At 46.2% G+C, this 24,843-nt stretch overlaps 1 protein-coding gene and 1 long non-coding RNA gene across 11 annotated transcripts in view; one reads left to right on the top strand and one right to left on the bottom strand.

Moving 5' to 3' along the window:
* Positions 1-24,843, bottom strand: part of TEAD1 (TEA domain transcription factor 1) — a 270,973-nt gene that overhangs the window by 72,398 nt on the left and 173,732 nt on the right. For 5 of the 10 annotated variants that reach the window (XM_058688278.1, XM_058688276.1, XM_058688285.1 and 2 more), the window contains 3 exons: positions 5,948-6,012; positions 3,501-3,563; positions 3,349-3,411 (listed from right to left, as the gene is read on the bottom strand). In XM_058688278.1, coding sequence (XP_058544261.1) covers positions 3,349-3,411; positions 3,501-3,563; positions 5,948-6,012 — 191 coding nt within the window. The remainder of the gene's footprint in view (positions 1-3,348; positions 3,412-3,500; positions 3,564-5,947; positions 6,013-24,843) is intronic. The other 5 variants (XM_058688280.1, XM_058688283.1, XM_058688281.1 and 2 more) reach the window with 3 other exon arrangements.
* Positions 10,919-13,997, top strand: LOC131487492 (uncharacterized). Its single transcript, XR_009249780.1, has 2 exons — positions 10,919-13,248; positions 13,628-13,997. It is a non-coding gene; the product is annotated as an uncharacterized LOC131487492 (long non-coding RNA).

Raw genomic sequence — 24,843 nt, 5'->3', positions numbered from 1 at the left:
AACACGAGTTTGCAGCTTAAAAAAAGGCTGGAAAGTCACCAGCCTAAAGAATTCGACCGCACCCTTCCCCAGGAAGGAGGGAGGCTTACAGGCAGGAGGGCTCCCATGGAAGCCACGCCTGGCGGCGGCCCCAGGTGTGAGCAAACCACTTTTTCAGACTCCAGAGGAGGCCAGAGGGATGAAGCCTGGCTTCATTCTCTTTAAGGAGGGCCTCTGTCCACCCCAGAGAACACAAATCCTTGACTGCTGAACACATAGGAAAAAGGCCCAGCAGCGGGGCTGAAGCAGGCGGGGCAGGCCATCAGCCACCTTCTCCGGCGAACCTGGCTATGTCTTCCCAGGCAAAGCATGGCATCTCTTTTTGAAGTCTGGACCCTCGCTGCCGCCCCCACGGCCCACCCAGAAGCTATCGCTGTTGTCTGCTGGGATGACTTCAACCTTCCACAGCGAGTCTGCCTCGTTAATGAGTGTGGGAGGCCAAGGCAGTATGGCCGTCAGCCTGACCCCACAACGAACTCAGTGCTCACCCCTGCCTCCCACGAACGTGCTGGGAGACGCCAGACCTGAAGGGGAAAGCACGGATAAGCCGGTGAGACCTACCTCTCCTGACAAGCCCGCTGCCTGCCTGGTAATGGCTGGTTGGGAAGGCTGAGGAAGGCATCCCTCACATCAAATGCCCACGGGAGGCGAAGGCAGCAACATGTCCACTGGCTGTCACCTGCCAGTCTGGTGACAGTCAGTCTCACTCATTCTCCTCGGCTGGCCTAATGCCCTCTGGGTGGTGACACAGCGGCTCTGCGACTAGGACCTCACTGCCCTGAACTACGGATAATCACCACAGTGCCAATCACACATTAGGTCCACATTCTGACCAAGGGCTCAAAGTTCACAATTCATTCGCCTTGTTTCTAAAGTGTGGGTGCCGAAGAGAGGGCTGGTGGTCAGAACTGCACGCCCAGCTCCGAGGGACACGAAGGGGGGCGACATGGCGCATGCTGGCACAAGACCTTCTGCTTGAGAACACTCTCCCATCTCCACTGGATGAAACCCCGCCTCAAAGACCGGTGGGGTAGGCGTCAGAAAGACCTGAGTTCAAATCTTGGCAGCGACGTGTGCTGGGCTTGGTAGCTTTGGGCAAACCAACTGACCTCCTGGCTTCTTAAATATTATCCCTCAAAATCTGAATAATGGAACTCACTTTGGAGTGAGCTTACTGAATGAGAGAACACGTAACAGGCTTTGCATACACTCACTCGGTCTTTGCATTCCCCAACAGCAGCACTGTTGCTGTGCAGCCCGTCCCTGGGATTCCCTCCACGTTTTCTCTGGGTGCTTTCTGCTAACACTCATCCGACAGTGCCCTCTATTCCGCATTCCTATTTCCACGGCCAGCTCTGTGAATAGGGGGCTGACTGTTAACTGCCCACCGTGATGAACACCATGCCTGGAGCACTCCATTGGTATTAGCTGATGGGAAGAACAAAGGCCTCCCTTTTCCCAAGAATAATGTGGTAGGGAGGAAGGAAAGGAACCGCAAGAAGATGGAGGTGGTTCTTGGAGCTGAAACGCTGAGCTGGTTGCTACCCTACTGCCTCTATTTCCGCCTCCTCCGTGTGTCTGTCCCAAAGGAGAGTGGGCCAGGGCTGAAAGGAGGGGGAATGTCATCTTTTTTTTTTTTAATAAGAACGAACACAAATACAACAACTGTGTTTGCATGTATGTGTACATATAAAGTACTGGTAAAGTGTTTCCACGGAGGAAGGCTCTCAAAATCCCTGAATAAGAAAACGAGTACTTCCGATATCCCATGGGGCTCCCTTCTGGGCAGGAGAGCTTAATTCATCACGTACAGGGCTTTTGGTCCAGGGCTGTGTGCCCTGGGTGAGCATGTAGGAACCACACAGACGGTACAGAAATAGAGCAATTCATAACATCGCGGATGGAAACACAGAATGGATGTCTGTAAACTTGTTTGTACATCATTAATTCGTTAGCACAGAGAAACCAGATACAGAGCCAGAACTTGAGCGAACGCTGGGGGAGTTACATCCACATAGAGAGGACGGCGCCTTTGGTTAAAAAGCAGGATCTGTGAAGTTATCTTAATCTTCCAACTGCTCAGCCAGTCAGCTAAAAGCCAGCCACCATCAGCCACACGTGCGAGCGAGCCAGCATGCAGCCCACTGCAGAGGGCCACCAAATGCTCCTTCCTGGTCGCTAGTCCTGTTCCACAGCCAGCCTTGTTTGCATAAAAAAAAAAAAAGTTGGAGGACTTTGGGAAGGATCCCAGTGTTCAGCATTCAGTGCTGTGAAATCGCACTTCGTTCTTTAGGTTTAGAACAAAAACAAATTTAATTAATGTATGGAAAAAATCAAAATGGAACAACAACGAAAAAAGGCATGTGGGAAGGGCAACAATAGGGGCCACAAATTCATTTTTATTATAAAGTAAAGCTCTTCTATGTAAACTATAATTCCTTTGCATTTTTAAAATGGGGCATTATGGAAAGAGAAAGTCACTTATCTTTTACTACAAATTTTGGAAGGGGAGAAAATACAGAGAACTTGCATTTTAAAAATGTCAATGCCTCCATTTTTGCTGTGAAATATATTTTCAGAGACTAGAAAATGAGACACATGTAAAAAACAATTAAAGTAAACTCAAGTAGAAATGGAATTGCAAACACGGATTTGATTAAGAGCCTTCCCATCTCTTAAGATTTTTTTTAAAGGCCTCACCTCAAATTTCTTTTTTAATAACAGAGCGCAACAATATTGAGCAACGTGGAAGAAATCTGGCAGAAAATACTGTTTTGAAAGAATACTTGAAAAATTACATGAAAAGACATATTTTCATAAGTATTCTCTAAAATACATAACAAGTACAAAAAAATGACTTCTAAATATTTTTTAAAGTAATCATGAGAACTACACTAGAAGTGATGCATTTTATTTTACTTTATTACTTTTTTTTTTTTACTATTTCTATGCTAACTTTGTGTCTCTGGACTTTTTTTCCTCTCCCAGCCCAGGGCTGTTTGGTGGACATTTGAAGGTTAAAAAAAAAATCATGTTTCTGAGCTGAAAAGTTATCAAGACCAGCTTTCTGCTGCATTTGCATTGTTATTAGGGACACACACACACACACACACACACACACACACACACACTAAGCTTAATGTGAGGCTAGTACAGAAACAGAGATTAGACACAAAGAAATGTAAACAGCTCTCACATGCGAGGAAACTAGGTTACGAGAATCCCAGCACCAGGCATTCACCAGTCACCATGGAAAACAGGAAGTGAGATGCATAGCAACCACAAGCCAAAAAGCAGGAAAGCGCATACCTTTAGCTTGGAATGAAAATCACGAGATTTCCTTCTGGCAAGAACCTGAATGTGACTAGACACCTGCAGGGTAGGGGAAGGGAGGAAAACAAAGGAAAAGCCTGTAACCATGGAGATGAAAAGCCCCCTACAACTGGGCAAGCCAGACGTACCTTAATGGCGGCTTGAATTTCTCGAACTTTCTTTCTTGCTAAGACCTGTATATGACTAGACACCTACATTGTTCGGGTTTATGAGGGGAAACAAAACAAAACAAAACAAAACAAAAAAAGGAAATCAAATATAAAATCGCTACTCCTTGGGAGGGTTTTGGGGTGGGGGTTGGGGGAAGGTTATTTGCATCTCAACAAAGCTCTGCAGTTAGGAAATACACAGTCCCAGCCAGACACCAAGCCCCCAGCGCTGCTCTAAGCTTTTCAGACTGGGTCATCACTGCAGTGACTTGATTCAGGATGAAAGTTAGGCTGCTTTTAGTTTTCTCACCAGGGAGAAATCACGGGCACGGGATGAGAGGGGGAGAGTGGAGTTGTTTTCCTGATGAAATTTAAAAGGTGGGGCTAGAGGTAAATGAAAATATTTATAGCTTCTCAGTATCAGGAGGGAAAATCCCTCCTTCTCAATTTAGAAGAGACCATCCATAAATTAGCACGTTCTGCAGAATCAAAAAGCCGAAGCTGTCGGTTATATTCTGATCTCATTAAGAGCTCTGGATTCTGTAGCAAATGTTAAAATAATACCGACATGTAAATTAGATCTCACAGAGAAATGGACAGACCCAGTCAGCAGAGGGGTTTTTTTCTCCCCCCCCCCATAAATATCTTCAATCCTTCCACTCTTTTGGGTACTGACTGGGCGCGAAGTTGATTTGCATATTATTACAAAGCGAAAAGTGTGAATACAGCCAGCCAGCCATCCTGTTAAAAATCTGGGTTGAAAACCACACGATTTGCTGAACAACAAATTCACATTGGAGAGGTATCACCAACTGCTGCCTAAAAACATCCCCAGGATGCCGGGGTGTTGGAAACCAAGCTAAGCCCAGCTTCGGAAACACAATGATTCCACTGGGTAAACAAATTTGCATCTCTTTCAGTGGGTTACATTTGGTTAAATTTAGAAGAGTCCCCGGTGAAGGGGTTGGGCACGGGACTAGGGCTCACAGACCCAGCAGAGAGATAGCCCAGGTCCACTGCTTTCAGTATGCTGGGAACTGGATCTATTTAGGAAATTTCGAACCCTCCATTGAAAAGTTCAGCAACTCGGACTGAGAGGCAGTTATTCCATTTCGAACACTATACTGACTATAAAAACAGGATTTATGGTAACAAAAGATCCTTTTATCTTTAGCTTTATCTTTGAGTTTCAATGATTTTTGTTTTCAAGTTGCCTTTTTTTTTTTTTTTAAAGTACAGAGAAGCGGGAACTCCCCCATCATCGTCACCCCTCCATCCGGCTCCTGCTTTTACTTGTTCTCCCCCTAATTTTGTTCTTACATGATTCTCTGACTTGCCTAGGGCCACTGTCCACTGTCACAGGGTGGGGGGAGCATGCACCGAACAGACAGTGCCCTGCCTCTGAGCCCTGGCAGGAAGCCATGGCCCTCTGTGCTGACTCAGCAGTCGGGCTCCTGGCGGGGGCACATGTAACATTCCTGGGGAAAAGCTCTCCTCGTCATAAACACTCATGAAAACAACTCATCGCTGAGCAGAGAACTGGAGTCTGCTGCTCATACTTAACGAGATCCACAGTTAAGCTTGCCTTTTGGTACGATGATAGTTTTCAAAATCCGTGCCAGAGAGATCAGCATAGGTCAATATTAAAAAATAATTGTGCTCTGTTAACAGCTCACCCATGAGGTTTGTTCGAAGCTCTTCCCCCCTTTGCCTTTCTCTTTCTTTCTCCGTTTTTAGCTAAACACGAATTGCTCATCCATTCCAGTTCTGAACTGGGTCAGAGATTTGGACCGCTTTATGTCAGAAGGAACGAGGAGAGAGCCAGAGCCCTGACAAAGGGCAGAGGAAAATTCCTGACGCTACTCTGCACAAAGGTATTTAAGTTATAACTTCATTTCAGTCACAGCAGCTACTGACAAAAAGCCATAGCTTAAGGAGCAACAGTTCCCTGGACGCACATCATTCAGTATTATGTTCAGGCCAACAGTCATGGCTGCCAGTGTTACTTTTGCATCGAAATGATGACTAATGCAGAATTGTTCCAGGATTTTACAATGCGCAAAATCTCAAAATTTCGTGACTTCCAAGTGTACTTGCACCTGCAGCGTCTGTAGCATTTACAGATGCGCAGTTCGGGAAAGAAACAGAAGTATTAAAGTACAGTACCAGACCAGTGCATACACTGTCCTTGGCAGTGAGACTTTCCCATGTGTGTATAAAAAGAACTCTGGAGACCACATCGTAAAGGGTCACTGAAATGATGAACAGTGAAAACTGAGCCAATTGGAAACACCTCCAATACTGACGTCCTTACAGGGAACTCAAATTGGGGGCTCCTAGGAGCCAAAGCACAGCCAGCCAGTGCAGCCAAAATGCCTCGTCGGGCCATTCGCTGACATGCACAGTGTCCAGGTACGTTATTTTACCTGTTTTCTGGTCCTCGTCTTGCCTGTCCTGAGTTTGATGTATCTGGCTATCAATTCATTCCTACCTGAAAGAAAGAAGAATTTACAGTAAGATGGGTTACTTAAAAAAATTTTTAAAAAAGCCTCTGAAAGCTAAGAAGTTAGAACAAAAAATTTTCAAAGTTGGAGCTGTGTATCTATTCATGCCAGAAAAATAAAACAGTACGATTGTTTGCAAAAATATTTGCTAGGGGAAATTAGGATGAAGGGCATTTAATTACTAGGATCAGCAACTGAGGGTAGAAATGTGCCTTTTTGTTTCTTTACACGTTTGTGCCTAAAGAGGTGGTCAACCTGTACGAGCAACAAACACAAGGCTTTGCGCGGGAATCCACAAATCTGTTTCCGTCTTAGTTTCCATGCCCATTTCGCTGCACCCACATTTCCATCCTTAGTTCACTCCAGTTAGAGTCATGAGAGCCACCAGAGACTGACCTGCTGTGACCACAGAAACCCTACAACAAGGGGCTAACGACATTCCCGAAAGATGTCACTGTCCTAGTAACTATACACGAGATCATGTTCATGAAAAAGAAAAAGAAATGACTTAACTACCTCAAAGCTTTATAACCTGTAGGGGAAAGAAAATGCCTACAAGAATAAGCAAAATCTCCCGGCTTTACCCCACCAGGAGACGGAGATGTCACAAACAGGTAATCTGACTTCGAAGAACTATAATGTCATGGGAGGATGTGTCCCTGAAGCTAAGTGGGGAAAGGTATTAATAACACTACATGAAATAAAAGCCCTCTCGTTCAGTTAACCACATTTGTTAGCTGTAGAGCTGGTTGTAGAATTCATTTGTGCTGCCTTACTTTGCAGACATTCTGCATAACTGAACCTCTTCAGACAAGAGCTTTGTCTGTTCCCCCAAAAGCCTCCCCGGCACCCAACACACTGCTGGGCACACAGAAAGAACCAATGAGACAATAACACAGCCTCTGGTGACAGAGAGGGACCGCACCCCCCCAGATCTCCCCTGGCACAGTAAAAAACTGGCAGCACTAATGAGGATCAACCCAAGAGTGTCCTTGTGGAAAGCTCGTCTGAGGATTCTGAAGACTCCCTCGGCACTGCCTAGAAGGTTCCTGTCATCATGGCTCTGTCCGTGCATGTCTATGTTAGGACCATGCAGATCAGGGTCACCACTGGAAGGCAAAGGAATTGTGGGATCCTGGGGCTGGGAGATTCCTCTGGGTCATCTGCTCCTACCGCTAGAAGCCTAGAGTCTTATAAACGTAACCAAGCACTTATAGAATTAAGGAAGCAGTCCACTTTATCTTAAACCATATTTAAGAATGAAAAGGGGCGCCTGGGTGGCTCAGTCAGTTGAGTGTCTGACTCTTGATTTCAACTCAAGTCATGATCCCAGGATCATGGGATCAAGTCCTATGTGGGGTTCTGCACTGAGCATGGAGCCTGCTCGAGATTCATTCATTCATTCTCTCTCTCCCCGCCTCCTTCCTTCCCTCCCTCCCTCCCCCTCTTTCTCTCCCTCTGCCCCTTTCCCCTGCTCACACACACTCTCTCTCAAAGGAAAAAAAAAAAAACCACAAAAAAACAAAAGACCCTCCTTATTTGGAGCTTCTTAGAACTTTCAACCCCAGGTTCTCCTTGTTCCTCTTCACATGAACGAGGCTATGCACGTGACTGACTCTCAGATATTAACAACTTTCAGGTCTTCCTGGAGTTGTACCTAGGCCAAACTTCCTCTGTTCCTGTTACCTGTGGCAGCTTTTGGAATACTACCACAGCCATCTGGTGAGCATCCTTCATCTAATTTCCTTTCATAGGCTGGAGACCAGAACCAAAGTGGTGCTCTTCCTATGACAAGTCCACAGCAGAATAAGTCTATCACCTCCCTCATCCTAAATACCCTACTTCTGTTAATGCAGCCTAAGACTGCATTTGATTTTGGGGACCCACAATAAACTGTCAATTTACGTCACTTGAACTCCTAGAGGTCTTTTTCATATAGACTACTCCTCAGATATATCTCTCTACCTCTGTGCCCAGTCTTTTCATGCACAGTTGGGATTTTTCAGATCCAAATACAGAAGCTTACATTTATTGCTACTGCATTTCATCCTGTTAGATTAAGTTTATCATTCCAGCCCGTCAGGATCCTCTCACATCCTCATTCTTGTCTGAACTTACGCTTTAACCACAGGAAAAGGACCTCTAAATTCAGGTTTAAACTGCTTCTCTGAGCATTCTGTTTCAAACTTTTGAGAACTACCAATATCCCCTTGTAGGGTCCTCGGGTCTGCTTCTCCATCTCTCAAATGGTTGTACAGATTTTGCAATTTGTCTCAAAGGCTCGCTGACAGCACAGCCCGGCCAGGAGTGCCTCATTACCAGAAGCCAGACCTAAATGACAATGTCTGCAGACGAGCCAAGCATCCTCCAGCCCAGGGCCTCACTGTGAGCCCTGTTTAGGGCTGAGTGGCCAGAACAAAATAAATCCAGGGTTCTATATTACATGCAATTTCACCCGAACCTTGTCCAGATGGCAGGAACGTGCCCTGCCCCCATACCCATCTTCTGTGAAAGCAGACGTGGTTATGTGACTTGTGTGACACGTAACCTCCATAACTGATTTCTTATGGCATGTGGTCCCGCGGGGAGATGAACATCCAGGTCAGCCACATTTGGCCGTATACAACCCTGCGGTCCGTGCGAATGATACCCGTAGGAGCTAAATGATGTCAAATCAAACTTCTCAACATTACCATGTCTACAGCAGGGCCTCGCTGAGCACCTAGCATGCGCAGAGCACTACGCGACAGCCACCATTTCACTGAAGCTTGTTGTGACTCTCACGTCCCTGTTCTTTACGTAAGTAAGATCACCTTTCGAAACCCTGCGTTCTTTCTTTCATACCATGTTTGAAGCCGTGAAGGGTAATTAACTTGAGGTTTCTGTGTGTTTCTTGCCTCCACAAGGGGTACCGCTGATTCGACTTTTAAATTCAGATTCAACTAACTCTGAGCACCCACCTGATCTAGTAAGTACAGTGTTTGTTAATCACTTTATTTCGTGTGAATTTTTTAATCACCATGCGGGCAGCTTTGTACGCAGAAACACTTGGGCTTACCTGGTTTTTAAAAATGGGCATTTTATTCATTTATTTAAAAAACAAGGGGCGCCTGGGGGCTCAGTCAGTTAAATGACCAACTTTGGCTCAGGTCATGATCTTGTGGTTCGTGAGTTTGAGCCCCGCATTGGGCTCTGTGCTGACAGCTCAGAGTCTGGAGCCTGCTCTGGATTCTGTGTCTCCCTCTCTCTGCCCCTTCCCAATCAGGCTTTCTCTCTCTCTCTCTCTCAAAAGTAAACATTAAAAAAAACCCAAAAAAACAGATGTAAACACTCTATCTAGTTCATCCTTAAGTTTTAAGCTCAACTTACATACCTTATAATTTTTATAATCACATTCAAAGGGCCATTCAAATAATGTTTGCTCCATTTTACAAAGCTAATTGAAAGTCCTTTAAACGTTTAAAACTGGGTATTTAACTTAGAATATATTTAATTCTTTTAATTATTAGAATTGTTTGACTGAATTTCCAAAACCTTCCCTCAAACAACTCTTAGAAACCTAACGAATTATCTTAAATGTTCTAATACTGCTTACAATTCTAGTAAGACTTCAACCCTCCCCCAAATCAAGTCTAAACCAATTACCTCATTGCACATTTTAATTTGGAAATAAAGGCTCACCTGTGGCGCGGGCCAAATTATTTTAAATAATTACTTGAAACATCAAATGTGTATAAATCCTCTGAGTCAAATATTAACACTATAGCTTTGATTCTATTAAAATCTTCTGTTTTCAATTCTAAATCTGCCCAGAATTAAAATATGCCTACCATTATGGAAACAAGGATGACATTCCAAATGACCGTGGGGTATCTATTAGGCTACCCCGGGGTTGGACATATTTTGGGGAAATCAACAAGGTTCTGAATGGATCTTGGTCAGTGACCTTGACAAGAACATCTGAGCCCTATTTATATATATTTCTATAGTACGGCTTTCCAAATGGGGTGGATCCATATAGTCCAGAATTCCCTTGCCAAGGACTGGGAGCTTGGGCACCCACAATCACCGATGTAACCGGCAGCCGGCCTCGGGTCACACAGCATAGTCTTGTTTTGCAGTCATGATCAGAATGCTGGGAATTGGAAATGTTAACCCTAATTTTTCTCTTTCTTCTAAAACACTCGCGAGTGTGTGTGTGAGCATGCGCGCGCGCGCGCGCATGCACACACACACGGTGGTCCAGTAACCTTACATTACAAACAGGACTTTCAATAAAGGTAATGGCAACGTTAAGCATGCGTGACATTCCTAAACGAATCCTACTGGCAGGTGGGGACCACCTCTTTCCGCCTTCTACGATGCCTACCTGGTGCATCAGGGATATAAAGAGAAGACAGACTGCCTGCCCACAAGGAGGTCACTGGCCAACACAAAAGCTAAAATAAAAGCACCAACCAGCTCCAAGGGTCACACTAGGACTACCGCCATGGAAGAGGGTCTGATAACATACATGGACAATCGGACACAGTAATTTAGGAAGTCTAGAAAGCTGTCCCCAAAGTACCGGAACATCATCTAGGCTTTTAAGGACAGATGATACTTTCTCCCACGTTTTATTATGAAAAATTTCAGACATACAGAATTTTTTTTTCTTTTTTGCAGAATCTCACAGCACACACTACGTACGTACCCACCTCCTTCGCTTTTTCTATACTTGCTTCGACATGCCTTTCCGTTCCTCTGCCCATCCACCGAGCTCTTATCTTATTGCTGCGGTTGCGTTTTGTGTTGTGGTGGTTTCCGCAGGCATGGCAACACTTTTTCTTCCTAAGACTTCAATGTGAGTATCATTAACTGAAGTGCTAAGACAGATTCTGGCAGGCAGAATGGAGGGGCATGGGAGGAAGGCCATGCCACACGGAAGAGCGGCATTTCCTTACACACAGAAGCAGGAACGTGGAACCCCACAAAACCACACCTGCCGGCCCTGAAGCTCCTTTGACTGCCCCACACTTCCTTTCTGGGCCCAAGAGTTTCTGACCCGATAGTCAGCGCCCACAGCATTCACGCCTCACCTTCACACTTCTCTATCAATATTTGTGATAGCTTATAGAGCTCAGTGCCAATGTCACACTTCACCACTAAGTGTCATTATACTATAGCTACTCTGGGGCATAAAATGTCCGTTAGACACCTACACCCTCTTGCTTCTTTAAGCCTGAGGCTCGGCAGCTGTGGCTGCCCTTGCTTTTCCCACAGGCAGCGGGCAGCAGCAAAGACAGACAAAGCCCGACTCGTCACTTTCCTACCGTGATCCTCACCAGGCACCGCAATCCAGCCTTTATTTATTCTTCCTTTCTCTTAAAGAACATAACAGCGTTGAAAGTGAGCCATCATCGCTGCTCCCGTGCCCCGGATGGCCGTGCAATCTCCCGCTAAAAGGGACAACAGGGAGCAAGACTCCAGCTGAAAGGCGAGGAGTCTGCACGGGGCTTGCCTTGCCCAGACAGAAGACTGGTTAACGTTGTTGTGGGCTGGGTGTGTGATGGGATGTGGCCTCAAGGTCATGTTTGAGGCCCAGCAAATGCAGGGTCTGTGGCTAGAAATTGTAGCCCAGAGACACTGGGCTTTCACAGCGTAAGAGCCACTTTGTAATTGAATGGAGGCAGGGAGCCACAAAGAAAGAAGTAAGGCACGGAACCTTCTCTTAATGGCTGTAGCCGGGGTTCAGAGGCAAACTCACACCAGGGGAGGGCTGACCACCCCAGGGGCAGGGCAGGGGCTCTGGTCACTGCACATTGGCCCTCTCCTTGCTGGGAGGGATACCTGAGGATCCCCCACGTCTCTTAACCACGTAGAAAATCAGAAAGGAAACTCCAACTTCTCCAGACTGCTAGAACGAAGCCATATCAAATAGACACTGATGCTATGGTTGAGACCTCAGGGCCTTCTTCCACAGCCCCTCACAAACCCTAACTCAGCTCAATGACCCTACTGGCTACCAGAAGCTTCCCTGTTAATACCTTGAGCTTTCCAAGCTCTGTACCCGCACGCACAACTGCTTTTCCCTGTATTGCCCTGACTCTTTTCTGCACATCTGGATTCTGCTCATCTTTCAAATGCCTCGTCCCTCGTGAGCCTTCTGGATAGAAGAGGCCTCCCTTTTTCTTAAACATCCACAGCCTCTGACTTGGGCCTCTTCGCTGCTGGTTCATATCCTTTCTGCCTTATATTCTATTGTTTCGGTACACGCCATGGCTCCAACCAGAAGTCGCTGAAAATAAGAACCAATGGTACTCCTCTTTTCTCTGCTTCCCCTTCCCAGGCAGCTCAGTGTTTGTGGAGTGAGTCACTGACAGGGGCAGAAGCAGGGCTGCTACATCCCTGCGATCAATGCACTATGACACGGGATCATCAACATAAAGTGAACACGGAAAAGGGAAAGATGTCCCAGTGGAAAGAAGCAAAGAAGACGCAAGGTGACGAGACCGCGGGACGTGGCTCTGTCCTCCGACACAGGAGCGGCGCCCTACAGAGAGACGGTTTACGAAGTACTTTCTCGGGCAAGATTCTCTAAGGTGGTGGTAAAATACTTTGTAGCCACGAATCCCCCCCGCCCCTTTTTTCCCCCTGTCAGCTGAGGTTCCTCTCAAGGAAAAATTCTCTTACGCTTTGAAAGTCAACACCAAAAGCACAAGTGTAGGGGACAATGTGGGCACCAAGGGACACATACTCCTCCTGAATCTATGGGGAGTCTGTAGGGATGGACGCTGCCAGAGGAGGCAGTCAAGGGTCTTTATTAACTAACCTGGGAGGAGTTAACAATTAACCTTGTTTTCCACATGGCTGCCATTGCACCAGCAACATGGGGAGGAAAAGGAGGCCTACTGAAGCTGGTCAGTCACCGTCTGGTCAGACAACTGATGGTACCTGCAGAGCACAAGCAATATGCCAGCATCACGGGGGGTATGAAGATGCCACTGCCTTCAAGGAACCTACACCTGTGAAGGACCCTCATGACAACGGAGTCCAGTTGCCCGGCCCGGGCCTGTGCCTCTCGTGCACCACAGCTGATGCGGCCCACGTATCCGAATGCTTCCGTGATAAATGCCTGCCCCTCCCACTTTGCCAGACAGGGAGTTCCACAGGAGCACCGGCCACACATTGGGGTCTGTGCATCACTGTACCCCCGGGGCTGAACACACAGCATGTCCTCAAGAGTAAGTACACACTGATGAACGACTGAACGGCAGGGATGGACAACCAGAATGGGAGGAGGGTACAAAGCTAAGCTTGGGAATAAAGGAAGGGTCACCAAAAAAAAAAACAAAACCAAAAAACAAAAAACAGCATCTGAACCAACCCCAGAGCACTACCAATGAGGAAGTTCAGTGTCTCGGTTAATCCCTGATATAAATCATTGACCAAAAACCAGCACCAATGTGGAAAATCACCAGAAAGGGCCGGACAGCCTGTTCTGGGTTGTGAGGGGTTGGTGCTGTGTGTTCCCAATCTAAAGGTTTACAGAATGGACTGATGGCCTTCAGGAGGTGAACATTGGCAAGTCCCTTAAAGAACCTGTGTCTGCATTCCGCTCAGGGGCTTAGAAGCAATCGCCATAGCAGAAAGAATACAGAGGACGGCTGGCTACATTAACCTCTGGCAAGTCGGCACTGACTCCTCACACCCCTTCAAAAGGCCTGGAGAGAACTCAAATCCCACTTCTAGGAGCTCCTACCAGTCAACGGCGGCTGATAACATTATCAAGGGATGGCCCCCATAAAACGCCGTCTTGTTCTTCCTCTTAGCGGGACAGCTGACGGACTGCACATTCGGAGTAGACTACAAGGGCCAAAGAGGCAAGCACGTAAAACCGCCCAATGCTTTGTATGGAACACAGTCCTTCTACATTGGAGAGAAATCCTTGCTGTAATTATGTCTAGAAGGAAAATAAATATGAATGAAGAAAGCGTCTCTGGTGGTGCATTCTCTGCGAAGCGGTAAAGAGATGCTGGATGATCACCTTTTAAATTCTCGAATGAATAGCTGAACTTTATACCCCTGTTCTGCCTAGTCCATCCTGTCCACAGCTACCTACAAAGCACAGCTCTGGCTTAGCCACGCTACTGCTTTAAGACCTTAATGGCCGACTGCCTATAGTCTAAAGGTCAAACCACCGTAGTATAGTATTCAATGTTGTTCCACCATCTGGCCCCAACTTTGCGTTCTCATGACATACCACCTCCACCATCACCTGAAACCATTTTGCCACCATCAAAACGCACAATGTAGCTTTCAGTTCCCTGAACCGTCCTGCCATTCAGAGGTTTTGCTCACGGTTAGGACGATCCATCAACAAATCCTTCCAGGCCCAGCGCGGAGGGGGTGTCCTCCACGAAACCCTGTCTGAAACACGCACAAGGCAGGGAACATGTGAAGAGTGAGCCAGAGAGTCAGGAGCCTGGAGCTCACCTAGCAGACCAGCGTCTGGGAAAGACCACAGCGCAACAGAGCAAACTGGTAACAGAAGATAGATAGTGTGAGTTATAAACACATCGCTCAGCATGGCTTGGTTCTGGCCGGGAACGTAGCAGAGAATCACCATTTTGCTCTGGGCCCACGATGCCTTACTTCTGCCTGTGTCAAGGCACGGCCCACATTCTGGCTCTAGTAAGACTCCTTGTGTAACAGACCATAAGCTCCTTAAAGGTAGGCTCTGTGTCTATACACACTCAAGGTGTAGACAGGATTGAATATAGGTGCATATGGGATTGAATGGAACCCATGCTTGTTGCCCTTGACAGCAACCTAAACAGACCCCCTACCACAGGCTCTCAGGGAAAATCTTCACTCATCTTTGGGGCATCTGCCTTTTCTTTCAAAGCCACATCTGATTATGTTGCTTTCTCACATCCACAGGTCCCTGGCCACTGTAAGAAACACACACACTCCTTAGCCCGTACCTAGGCCTACTAGCCCATTTCTGTAGATGGCTCCTCTATTCTAGCACAAAGAACTTTGGAGACTTCCCAAGGTCACTATCATGCTTTTCCGTACCTCTATGCCTTTGCACAGACCATATGTTCTTTCCCTTCTCCTTTGCCTGCAAACTCCTACTCATCCCTGTAAGCCCCAACTGAAGTATTTTCTCCCTAAGGTCTTCTGGGACCCATCCAGAGTGAGTCATTTTCTCATATGCCCAGCATACCCCCTGCTGCTCTACACGAGGATTACTCATCTAGGGGACTATTCATTCCCCGTCTAGAGCTATAACTGCTCCATAGAAACAATCTATCTAGTTCTCTCTGACTGTAGATCCGGCACCTATTAAGTAGGTACTCAGTAAATGTCTTTAATAAATGACCGAGTGAGGTCTCCTACACAGAGAAAAAATGATCTAGAAAAAGATCGTATAAAGTGGGCAGCACCAACAGTATCACCTGAAACCCGTAAGCCCCTTTACAGTTACAACTACTGCAATGACAGGCAGCAAAGTTTTCCAGACCCTCGTTCTGCTCTCTTAACTTGGCACAAGGGGGACCAGCACATGCCCCTCTCCTCCTCTCCCCTTCCTACTCACACCGACCTCCAAATGCCACAGGAATATGGACCTGGTCCAAAAGAAAGCTAATCTCAACATTAACCCAGGAGAGTCTTGTTAATGAAAAACTTTGCTAAGAACACTCTGTTTATTTATTAATTATTTGGCCTTTAAAGAAGTGTGAAATCCACACATGTGAAGTGCCAAAAACTGTTGGTTTTTCATGGAGAATCTTTAATGGTGGCAATGCTGCAGACTTCTTTTTGTTTTTGATTCCGAAGTAGGACTTGCAGTCTTGCTGGGGAAGTTGGACTTGTACTTATAAGCTGTGTGAGTCGGGGGCGGCTTGCTTAACTTCTCTGGAGCCTTATTTCCTCACCTGTGAAATGGGGATGAAGTATCCACTCGGGAGGATTGTTGCATGCGTTAGCAATGACAGGGGAAGGGTCTCACCCCTCAAAGTGATCTTAAATGGTCCTGGGACTATTATGCAGTGTCACTGCACTTGGTTTATATGCTTTCATCGCTTGGAACGCGTATGTGAGGTTTCTCTGTCCAGAGCGCCATGCCACACAGCATCTTGTATAAACCTACAACGCTTCTACTTTCTGGGATCTTAACACCGAGCAGCTCTGCCACGCGGCACTGAAACCGTTCTGGACATCTTGACCGCACGCGAACCTGTCAAAAGGATGTGGCCGCAGAAATTGTTTCCAAGTAAACGGAGCCCTTTATTAGGATATCTTAACGTTAACCGGGCATCATGCAGGCTACTTACTTGCTATAATAATCTTTTAATTTAGAATGGATTGTTCATTGAATAAGATAGCGGGAATTAGGTTTTTGCCAAGGGCGAAGCGCGGCCAAAATTCTTGTAATCCGTGGCAGATTGTAAAATTATCTTTATGAACAGGCTGGCGGCATCGCATTAAATAGCACGTCCCCCGCCGGATTTCCAGAAGTTAGTTCTTAGTGTAAATACAACCGTCACTAGAAGAATAAAGCAAGAAACTTCTGTAGCTACTAGGCAGCTGCCGTACAGAGGCACGTTACCCATGCACTCAGTCGAAGGGACACTCACGTGGGACCGACCGCTGCTTAGGAAACATGCTAAATAAAGAGGATTCTAAATGCCCAGGCACTCAGGAATTCTTTTAAAAATAACATGGAAACCATGATCATAAAGGACATTTTAAAAACTGCACTCAAACTGAGGACATATTAATCTGAGGGCTAAGCGAAACGAAAAACCTACTGTGTGGTAGGTAGAGACGCAATGAGATGGGAGCGAGGTGGACAACAGCGTGTGCTGAAGACCTACTGTGCGTCAGGGCCGCGTAGCGCGCTGTGGCTTATTTGCTCGTGTGCGTCACCCTCGCACCTACCTTGTTCCCAGTTTGTGGATGCTGACTGATGCTCAAAACGCTCAGAAACCCACCCAAGTCGCCAAACTGCTAAGTGGGGGAGTCGGGCTCTGACTCCACCCTCATGACGCCTTGACTTTGGACCGACTGCTCTGAAGATAGCCTCAATACCCCAGTAAGTTAACTTCTCACAAGGCCACTACTAGGTGCTTAGTGAGAACACAATCTTACTAGAAGGGGGCACAACTTGGCCGTGAAGTGGACTGAATGTACACCACTTAACGTCCTCCATCCACTGCCTACAACACAGGGTAAAACTCAACCCGTCCTTCTGCTTTCGAGTCCTTCATAATCCAGCCCCGACGCACTCCCCTCCCTTGCTTGACGACCATCTGTTGAATACTTTCTATACAAAAGGCGTCGCACGAAGCATTGCAGGAGCAGTGTGGGAGATACACTGGAACAGTACATATTCTCTGCCCTCGAGGGGCTTAGAGTACAGGAGGGAAACTGAGGCAGAAAGCCATACAACAGCAATAAAAGCAGAGCACAATAAAAGTAGAGGGACAACTAAAGAACAGTCTGAGATAAAAATCCAGACGTATTCTCCCGTGGTTGCCACGCTCTGTCATTCACGCAGCTGCGCCGGCCACATTCGACTGGTCGCAAAACCAAGAGCAGCCAAAGGCAGCAACACACGGGCCGATCATTAAGGAGAAAACAGTGGCCTATGCACTGGGCTTTCTACGTGAGATCATGAACAAGCAAACCAGAATACCTCTCTTGGCCGAGTTTCACATTCAGGAGAGTCAACCCCCTTTTATTCTCCTTTAAAAATTTCAAATTACCCAGGTGATATGCAGTATATTCTCCCTGTAAAAAATTAAAATGTTACATACACAAACCCAGGTTTTTTGTTTTGTCTTGTTTTTTGCCTTTTTTCCTGTCACTCTCTACACATACTGTCATGTCATGTTGGGTTCTATTCCTTTCGTGTGAATGACCTCCCCTCCCCTCCCCTCCCCGCCTCCCGCCATCCCGCCCAAATCTGCTGAAGGCTTATTTCTGACTTACCAAAACCCAGGTCACATGGCACTTCCCAGTTCCCTGCCCGTTAGCCTGCTCTGCCCCTTCCGCTCAGCAGGCTTTAGGTGTGCGTCCAGCACGGGGCTCACCATACTACACGCTCCTTGTGGGTGTTTCCACTTACCTTCTTTGACAAATTATCAGCTTCCTGAAGGCAGGGGACACCTCCTACTCCCAGTCTCCCCGAACCCCCAACTGCCGGCACAGTACTGAGAATGTGCTACTTCATGATAGCACCACTGCTGATTTTTAGCCCCATCTTGAAAGGCAAAATATTTGAAGAACTGTCATGACGGCACACAGGAGGTGGTGACTGAATGTTTTCTTCCAAGAGGCGGGAAGAGAGGGAGGAAGACAGAGCTGGCAGGACAGAAAATCACCGTGCTGGCAGATATCTGGGATATATAGAGAACACGACAGGGGCTCCTGCCTTCGAGGAACTCACAGTCCAGGTGAATGCTGAGAGTGGCAAATACCCAAGAACCTTTCCTCTTCCCAAGCTCTAAGAAACTACGAGGCACCCATAATCACAACTGAGATAGATACTGGGGAGGGCAAAGGGATGGGGAGGGGTTACTTTATTCCCTGGCAGAAAGCACCTGCGAAACCCACAGCCCACCCTTCTTCAAAAGGACAACGCTTTTCATTCCTGTGATCAAGTTCAGATTTACCATCCGGCCTCAATCCACCACCTACAAAGAGTATAACGTTCAGTATCCAACAGAGAAAAACACACGTTCTAAGAAACCTCCCAACTTTTTCATTGGTAGAATTGGTAAGGATGAACTGGATAAAACACAGATGAACTAGCTAGCCATATTCTGGGTAGCCACAGTATTTTTCAAGACAAGGAACACATACAGTCAACATGGCCTCATCTGCAAGCTCATTCGCCACACTCAAGTTTGATTTTAAGAAAAGGCAGAGCCCAAACTACTTCTGCTTACATGGCTCTAGCCTTGAAGGTTGCTTTGCAAAGATATCTCAGAGTGAAATTATCCAGCAAACCCTTGTGTGGATAGAAGGTTCCACAAGTCAACAACCGCTTAAGCAGTTTAAACCAACAAGCAAGATGCCCTCTATTTAAATGCTATGAGCGAATCTATTTTAAGCCCTTAAAAATCCTCTGGGCAGGTGTTTAAGCTGTGTACAGACTGAGCCTGCGGAGACTCTCGGGGTGGGGGAGGGTGGGCTCCACTCTCCATGCAGGCAACATTTTGTTCCGACAATCTTCCTGCAGCAGGTCATGTGACAAAGGCCAAATAAACAGCATCTGGGGATTTTCAATTACAGACCTTCGCCCAGCATGCCTGCACTGTAATCTCTACCAGATGAGGCTCAGGCCTCCCTATTTTCAATAATTCACACACTGTGTACACATAACATGACAATAAGGGCATTCATGGAGCGGCCTGATTCGCAGATCAAAGCTAGCAAAGGGCCAGCTGTAAGCATGCTCTACTGCTGGATGATTCGTGCTTTTCACAGGCTTGGAAAGACACTCTGCAGGACCTGGCAAGCCGGCCTCTTTCCTGTGCGGGATGCCGAGCAAACTCTGAGCATGAACCGGGCACAGTCTCCCCGGGATGGCCAGAGAGGCGACCGGACTCCATGCACAACCCCGCAAGCACTGGGCAGCCTCAAACTCCAATCGGCCCTCCACAGGGGCTTGCCTTGGCCAGTGCAAGACCCGTGCAAGAGCTCTATTGCTCCAGGGAGCAGGTGGTTCTTGAAAACAAACCTGTTTTAAAAAGACAAGGCAAGGTTCCCGTACTTAAAGAAACCCCCAGCCAGGTGCTCGAGTTTACAAATCCACTGGCTGTGCCGTTTCCATGTCGCCCCGTCGCACCCATACAAACGACTAGGGCACAAACTACATGGAGGGATATTTTTAACGGCTGTCACAGAGCTTTGGGTCTGGGAAATGAAAGAGGACACTCTGTTGTTAGTCCTGAAATCCCTACACGTTAACTCAATTAACTCGGGTGCGCGCAGACCAATGTGTTTAGGCACTGTGGGCGTGTGAGCATGCGCGCCCGAGGGCTTTGAAAGCATTCAGAATGCTCGAGTCCACAACATTCCAAATACCCATCGCCCTGCAAGGAGAGCTGCCGCTGGAGGAAACCAGGACACTGATTCTTCGTATAAAGATTTCATACCCGTCAATCAGGGCAGGATCCCGGAGAAAGCCATAATGGTGACTTCCTCAGCAGCAAACACATGCTGCTCACCAGCTGTGGGCTGTGCATCCTTACCCTCTTTTCTCTCTCATTCAGAATGGTTTCCTCTTAATCACAATAATCCCAAAAGTGCTAAAACATATCAATCGTTGGGTAAGCCCTGCCTACAAAGGGCCAGCCGGCTGGCTTTTATGGCCTTGTCCAACAGCAGCTGATACTTCATTCAGTGACAAATCCAATTGAGCAGTTACAAGAGATTTAGCCTCCCTGAAAAAATATTGGGGTTGATCTGGCACTCTAAAGTCAGCACATGCTCTGCTGCCATATTGTTGCAGAGATTACTCTGTGCTGTCATATTTGGATGTCTACAGCCAACCGTCTCGCACCTTCTCTACCCTTGCCCCCCACGATCTAATGATGGCGGTGGTGGGGCAACAATGTAATCCCTGGATAAAAAATACAGGCTACAACCGTATTTGGAAACTGACTCAATGATGTGATTTTATCATCCTCACACACATGCACGCGCGGGGATAATTGGCTCTACTTTTCCGATGGGAATGTCTAGCACGCTGGAGGGAAAAAACTATGGGGTGAAATTGATTTTACTCTAACTTTTGGGATCTAAGTCAGCTTTGAAGGGTGAAAAGAGATAAACAATGTGTAAAGATCTCACCCTTGGACTGAAATTCATCATATTAAAAACTCCTGCAGGACTAGTGTAAAGGTCTTGTCATTAAATTTTTCACATTCGTTTTAGAAATCAGAATGTTAAAACGTAAGAACAGCTTTAGGCCAGGGTGGAGAGAAGCACATAAACTGACAGAAAGAAAAATTAACTTTTGAATATTTAATATACTCAAAATACATATATTCTTTACAGATAATTATAAATGCAAGTTAAGAGAATCTCCTAAGAAAATAGCTTGGATAATTTAGCTATTAAAGGGACACGCAACCAACAAAATGCAGCTTTTAAGCAACACCACAAGGTAATTTACAAAATACAATAAAAGGGAAATGATCTAATAGGAACACGGGCTGATTATTCCTTTAATATTACGGCTTTGTAGTCAACAGTTGGTTATTTATCCCAGCTTTCACGATACCAAAAAAGTGACCACAGAGACATCTGGCTTAAAAAAAAAAAAAAAAGTTTTCAGTGCCATAAATGAGACATTTGCAATTGTGGCTGGCAAGATATCAGTGATGGAATATTCCATACATGGAGTTCTTATTTCATGTGGTTTTTAAAACTTTATTCTCTACTCTGGATTTTTTAAAGCATAAACTGAAAATTAAAACAAAAACAAACACCCAAAGCCTGCAGACGGGAGAAGACATTAACTTCTGTGAATAACTATCCATTAGATTAATATTTTGCCAATGTCACTTGTCACAACAAAAGCAGCAGCATTTATAATTTACTCTAAGACTGGTTTAATTAAAATTCAAAAAACCACGACAAAGCTAGATTGAATTTCATTCGCCACATTGTAATTACTTACTTTGTAGCTCACTATAAACAATATTTTATTACGTCCACAAAAATGCACTTAAAACTAACAGTAATGCGGAGACATTGGGAAGAACAGATGAAGTGCCGTCACTTCTACGTTGAACAGAGAGTGACTTCCAAACTTTCCTATCACATAAGAAAGTGGGTCCCCATTTCCCCAAGCTGAGGGGACCTAGGAGTCTGCCTGCATTACCTTCCCTTAGAGTAGGGCTCGGACTCAGAACACAGATTTGGCAAAACCAGATCTGTGGACCTCCCTCCCAAGACCAAGAAGGAGTCTCACTTGGCTGAGACTCAACAATGAGACAATAGAGGCTGCCAGGCATGATGAATGACTTAAAGGCTTAAAACCACCATTTCCATCCTCCCAGATAAACAATTAGCTTAAAAAAAAAAAAAAAATTCTGGAGGCAACTTCCAATACTGTTAATATATGCCTGGCAGGGGAGAGTTAGTTTAGTGAAATTAGACTTACTTTAAGGCCATTTGTCTGAGGCATTCTCTGAAAGTGCTTTACTGAAGTGGGAAGAAAGAAACCTTTCACTTTGGATAAAGGACAAAGTTTAGAATTTTAAAAGTTAGAAAAGGCTCAGAAACATCTGAGTCTCCTAAAGCCACTATCAAGGTTTTAGATGTATTTGATTACTGAATTTTTCCATTCCCTCTCTCCTTATTTTAAATCCACATAATTCGTAAAGGCGGCATAATAATAAAAAAAAAAATTGCTTATTGAACAAGGCAGGCAGGCAGTAACACGATCTAAGCATGAAAGGAAACGGCCTTCACGCACCCTTGCCAGATAAAAACCAGTGGTTCTGAAACTGCACACAGGCCATTCTCTGGAGCTCGTGAGGCTCCAGGAACGAATGCCTGAGACGTGACAGAGAAATATCTGAAGAGTCAACCTGCATTTTTCTAGAATGAATTTACAGGACGGGGCAAGAGTACCTCCGGAAGTTCACCGAGCCTCCATTAATAAATGGGGTAGCAGTGCGGTTCCCATGACGACCGAGACTCCGACTCTAGGGAAAGCTTAGTGCACAGCCACCAAAGGTTTTCCCTCAAATCTCAACTTCCCGTTTGGAGGTGCTGACAAAACCAAACATACTTTTAAGCCCGGGGATACAGGGCAGGGTTTTCCAAAAAGGATTCTCCTAGCATTCGGCTTGGTCCATCGTGGGGTGGCCGCGTCACCGGTCTCGGAAACTCCGTCTTGCTACAGAGACTTGGAACGCGATTTTAAAGGGAGTTAAGGGCCCCCAGAGAATGTTCTGTGGGTTAAATATACCTGCTGTAATATTATAATGTGTTATGACAAGTTATATATCATTGTAATAGGCTCCCATGATTAACATTAGTCTGACTGGTTTTTCTTTGCTCTGTAGAAGTGGTTTGAGGAATTCAGAGTCAGCTTGCTCACCAGAATCCAGCACCTGGGGAAAACGGACTGCATTTCTTTAACATATGTAACCTTGAGGCTGATACTTCACGAGGTCAGGACACACTTTCAGATGAGAGCTTTCCAGATTCCTCCACAGAAACGGTGGAGGGGGTGGGGTGGTGGAAAAATACAGACTGTAGAACTGTGCCATTAACTAGTCACTGACTTTAGGGAAAGTTAAACCCCTTTTTGAGCCTCAGTTTCCCCAAAGGGCTAGTACCCTGTAATGCTATGATATCACAATGATGAGATCTAGCTACTTTTAGATGCCCTCCAAACACAAGCGGCCAGAGAACAAACAGAAAGCGCTGGTGTCCTCCTGTCCTCCACCCTCTGCCTCCCACTGAATGCTCAAAGTGTGGAGCCTCCACAGCCCAAACCAAAGGAAGATGGCACGCTTCCCAGGAAATGCAAGTAGCTGCATGAAGCACAGCTACTATGAGAGCAGCGCTGGTCTGGGGGGCCGGGGGGGGGGGGCGGGGGGGGTGCTGGTGCTGGGATTAGAGGGATTCTTAGAAAAGCCCAAGAAAATTACAAAGTCGCCCTTCCAAAAACAAGGCAAAGCAAACATTCACCTTCGAGTTTCCCTCCGGGAATTGTGATGGAGGAGAATTAAGTGCAGTCTGTATGCTAAGGTGAGGACACACTTCTTAATCAGCATCCTTCCTTGCTATCTCAAGAGCTGTGCTAGAGCAGAGAGATACTATGCGAAAGCCAATGGCTTCTGAGCACCCATTATGGGCATGACTTGGAGGCGGACAGCGAAGAGGACAAAGGAAGGAAAAGGTACTGCTTCTGCACTCACGGAACTTACAATCTAGCTACCTAATGGTGTATAAGAGACGCAGTTAGGGAAAGACAAAAAAAGGCAGATCCATGGTGGTTAGATATTTCTAAGGGTTTCCTTTTTAATTCTGTTCCCCTTTTTTGCCCTTCCACATATGAATAGTCCGGACTTGGGTCCCTCTCTGGCATCCCCATAATAATGTTAACTTCCCCCACCTGGACTGCCTTTAGCCTGTTCTCACGCTAAAAGGCGTTAGGAGACAGTAACAAATTCCTGACAGCTACCACTGATAGCCTGAGAAGACAGAAAGCATCCCAATATTCTGTTTCCATTTTTAGACAGGTCTGGCCCGGCAACAAACCGGCTGAAGGACACGGAGCGTAAAATTTCCAGAACAATCTCCCCCCTCCCCACCATGAAAGCCATGAAGTTGCTACCTGGGGGAGCAATCAAATGTTGACCCCAACTCCGAAAACCACACATAATCTAATTCTGTTCCTCTCACGAGATCACATATAGGGAGCCACCGTGTATATATGACCTCCCGTAACATGAAGCCTAGATCTCATTTTTTACCTCAGAGAAAACCGAGAAGCTTCCGATGCAAATAGGGCCCCTCTATCCTTGAGAGATGTGGAGCCAGCTGGGCACGCCTACGGACATACACAGCACCCCCAAACCACGTGAAGCACATGCAGAGGGGAGTCTCAATGACATCATCTCAGCCAAACCCAGGTATCGGGAGCCAAGCGACGGTCACTTAGGCCGTGAAAATGAAAACGAGTAAAAGTTGAGAAAGACCGTTACTCAGAAACAATCATCCCCATTATGTGAGTTTTGATTGACCTTTCTCTGTAATTTAATTACAGACCTTTCAGTGTGAGTGAGCAGTTGGGA

This window comes from Neofelis nebulosa, chromosome 10, assembly GCF_028018385.1.
Source record: "Neofelis nebulosa isolate mNeoNeb1 chromosome 10, mNeoNeb1.pri, whole genome shotgun sequence".
In the NCBI taxonomy this organism is placed as follows: domain Eukaryota; kingdom Metazoa; phylum Chordata; class Mammalia; order Carnivora; family Felidae; genus Neofelis; species Neofelis nebulosa.
Note: the sequence above shows the minus strand (reverse complement) of the source record. Positions and strands in the feature narration are given on the sequence as shown.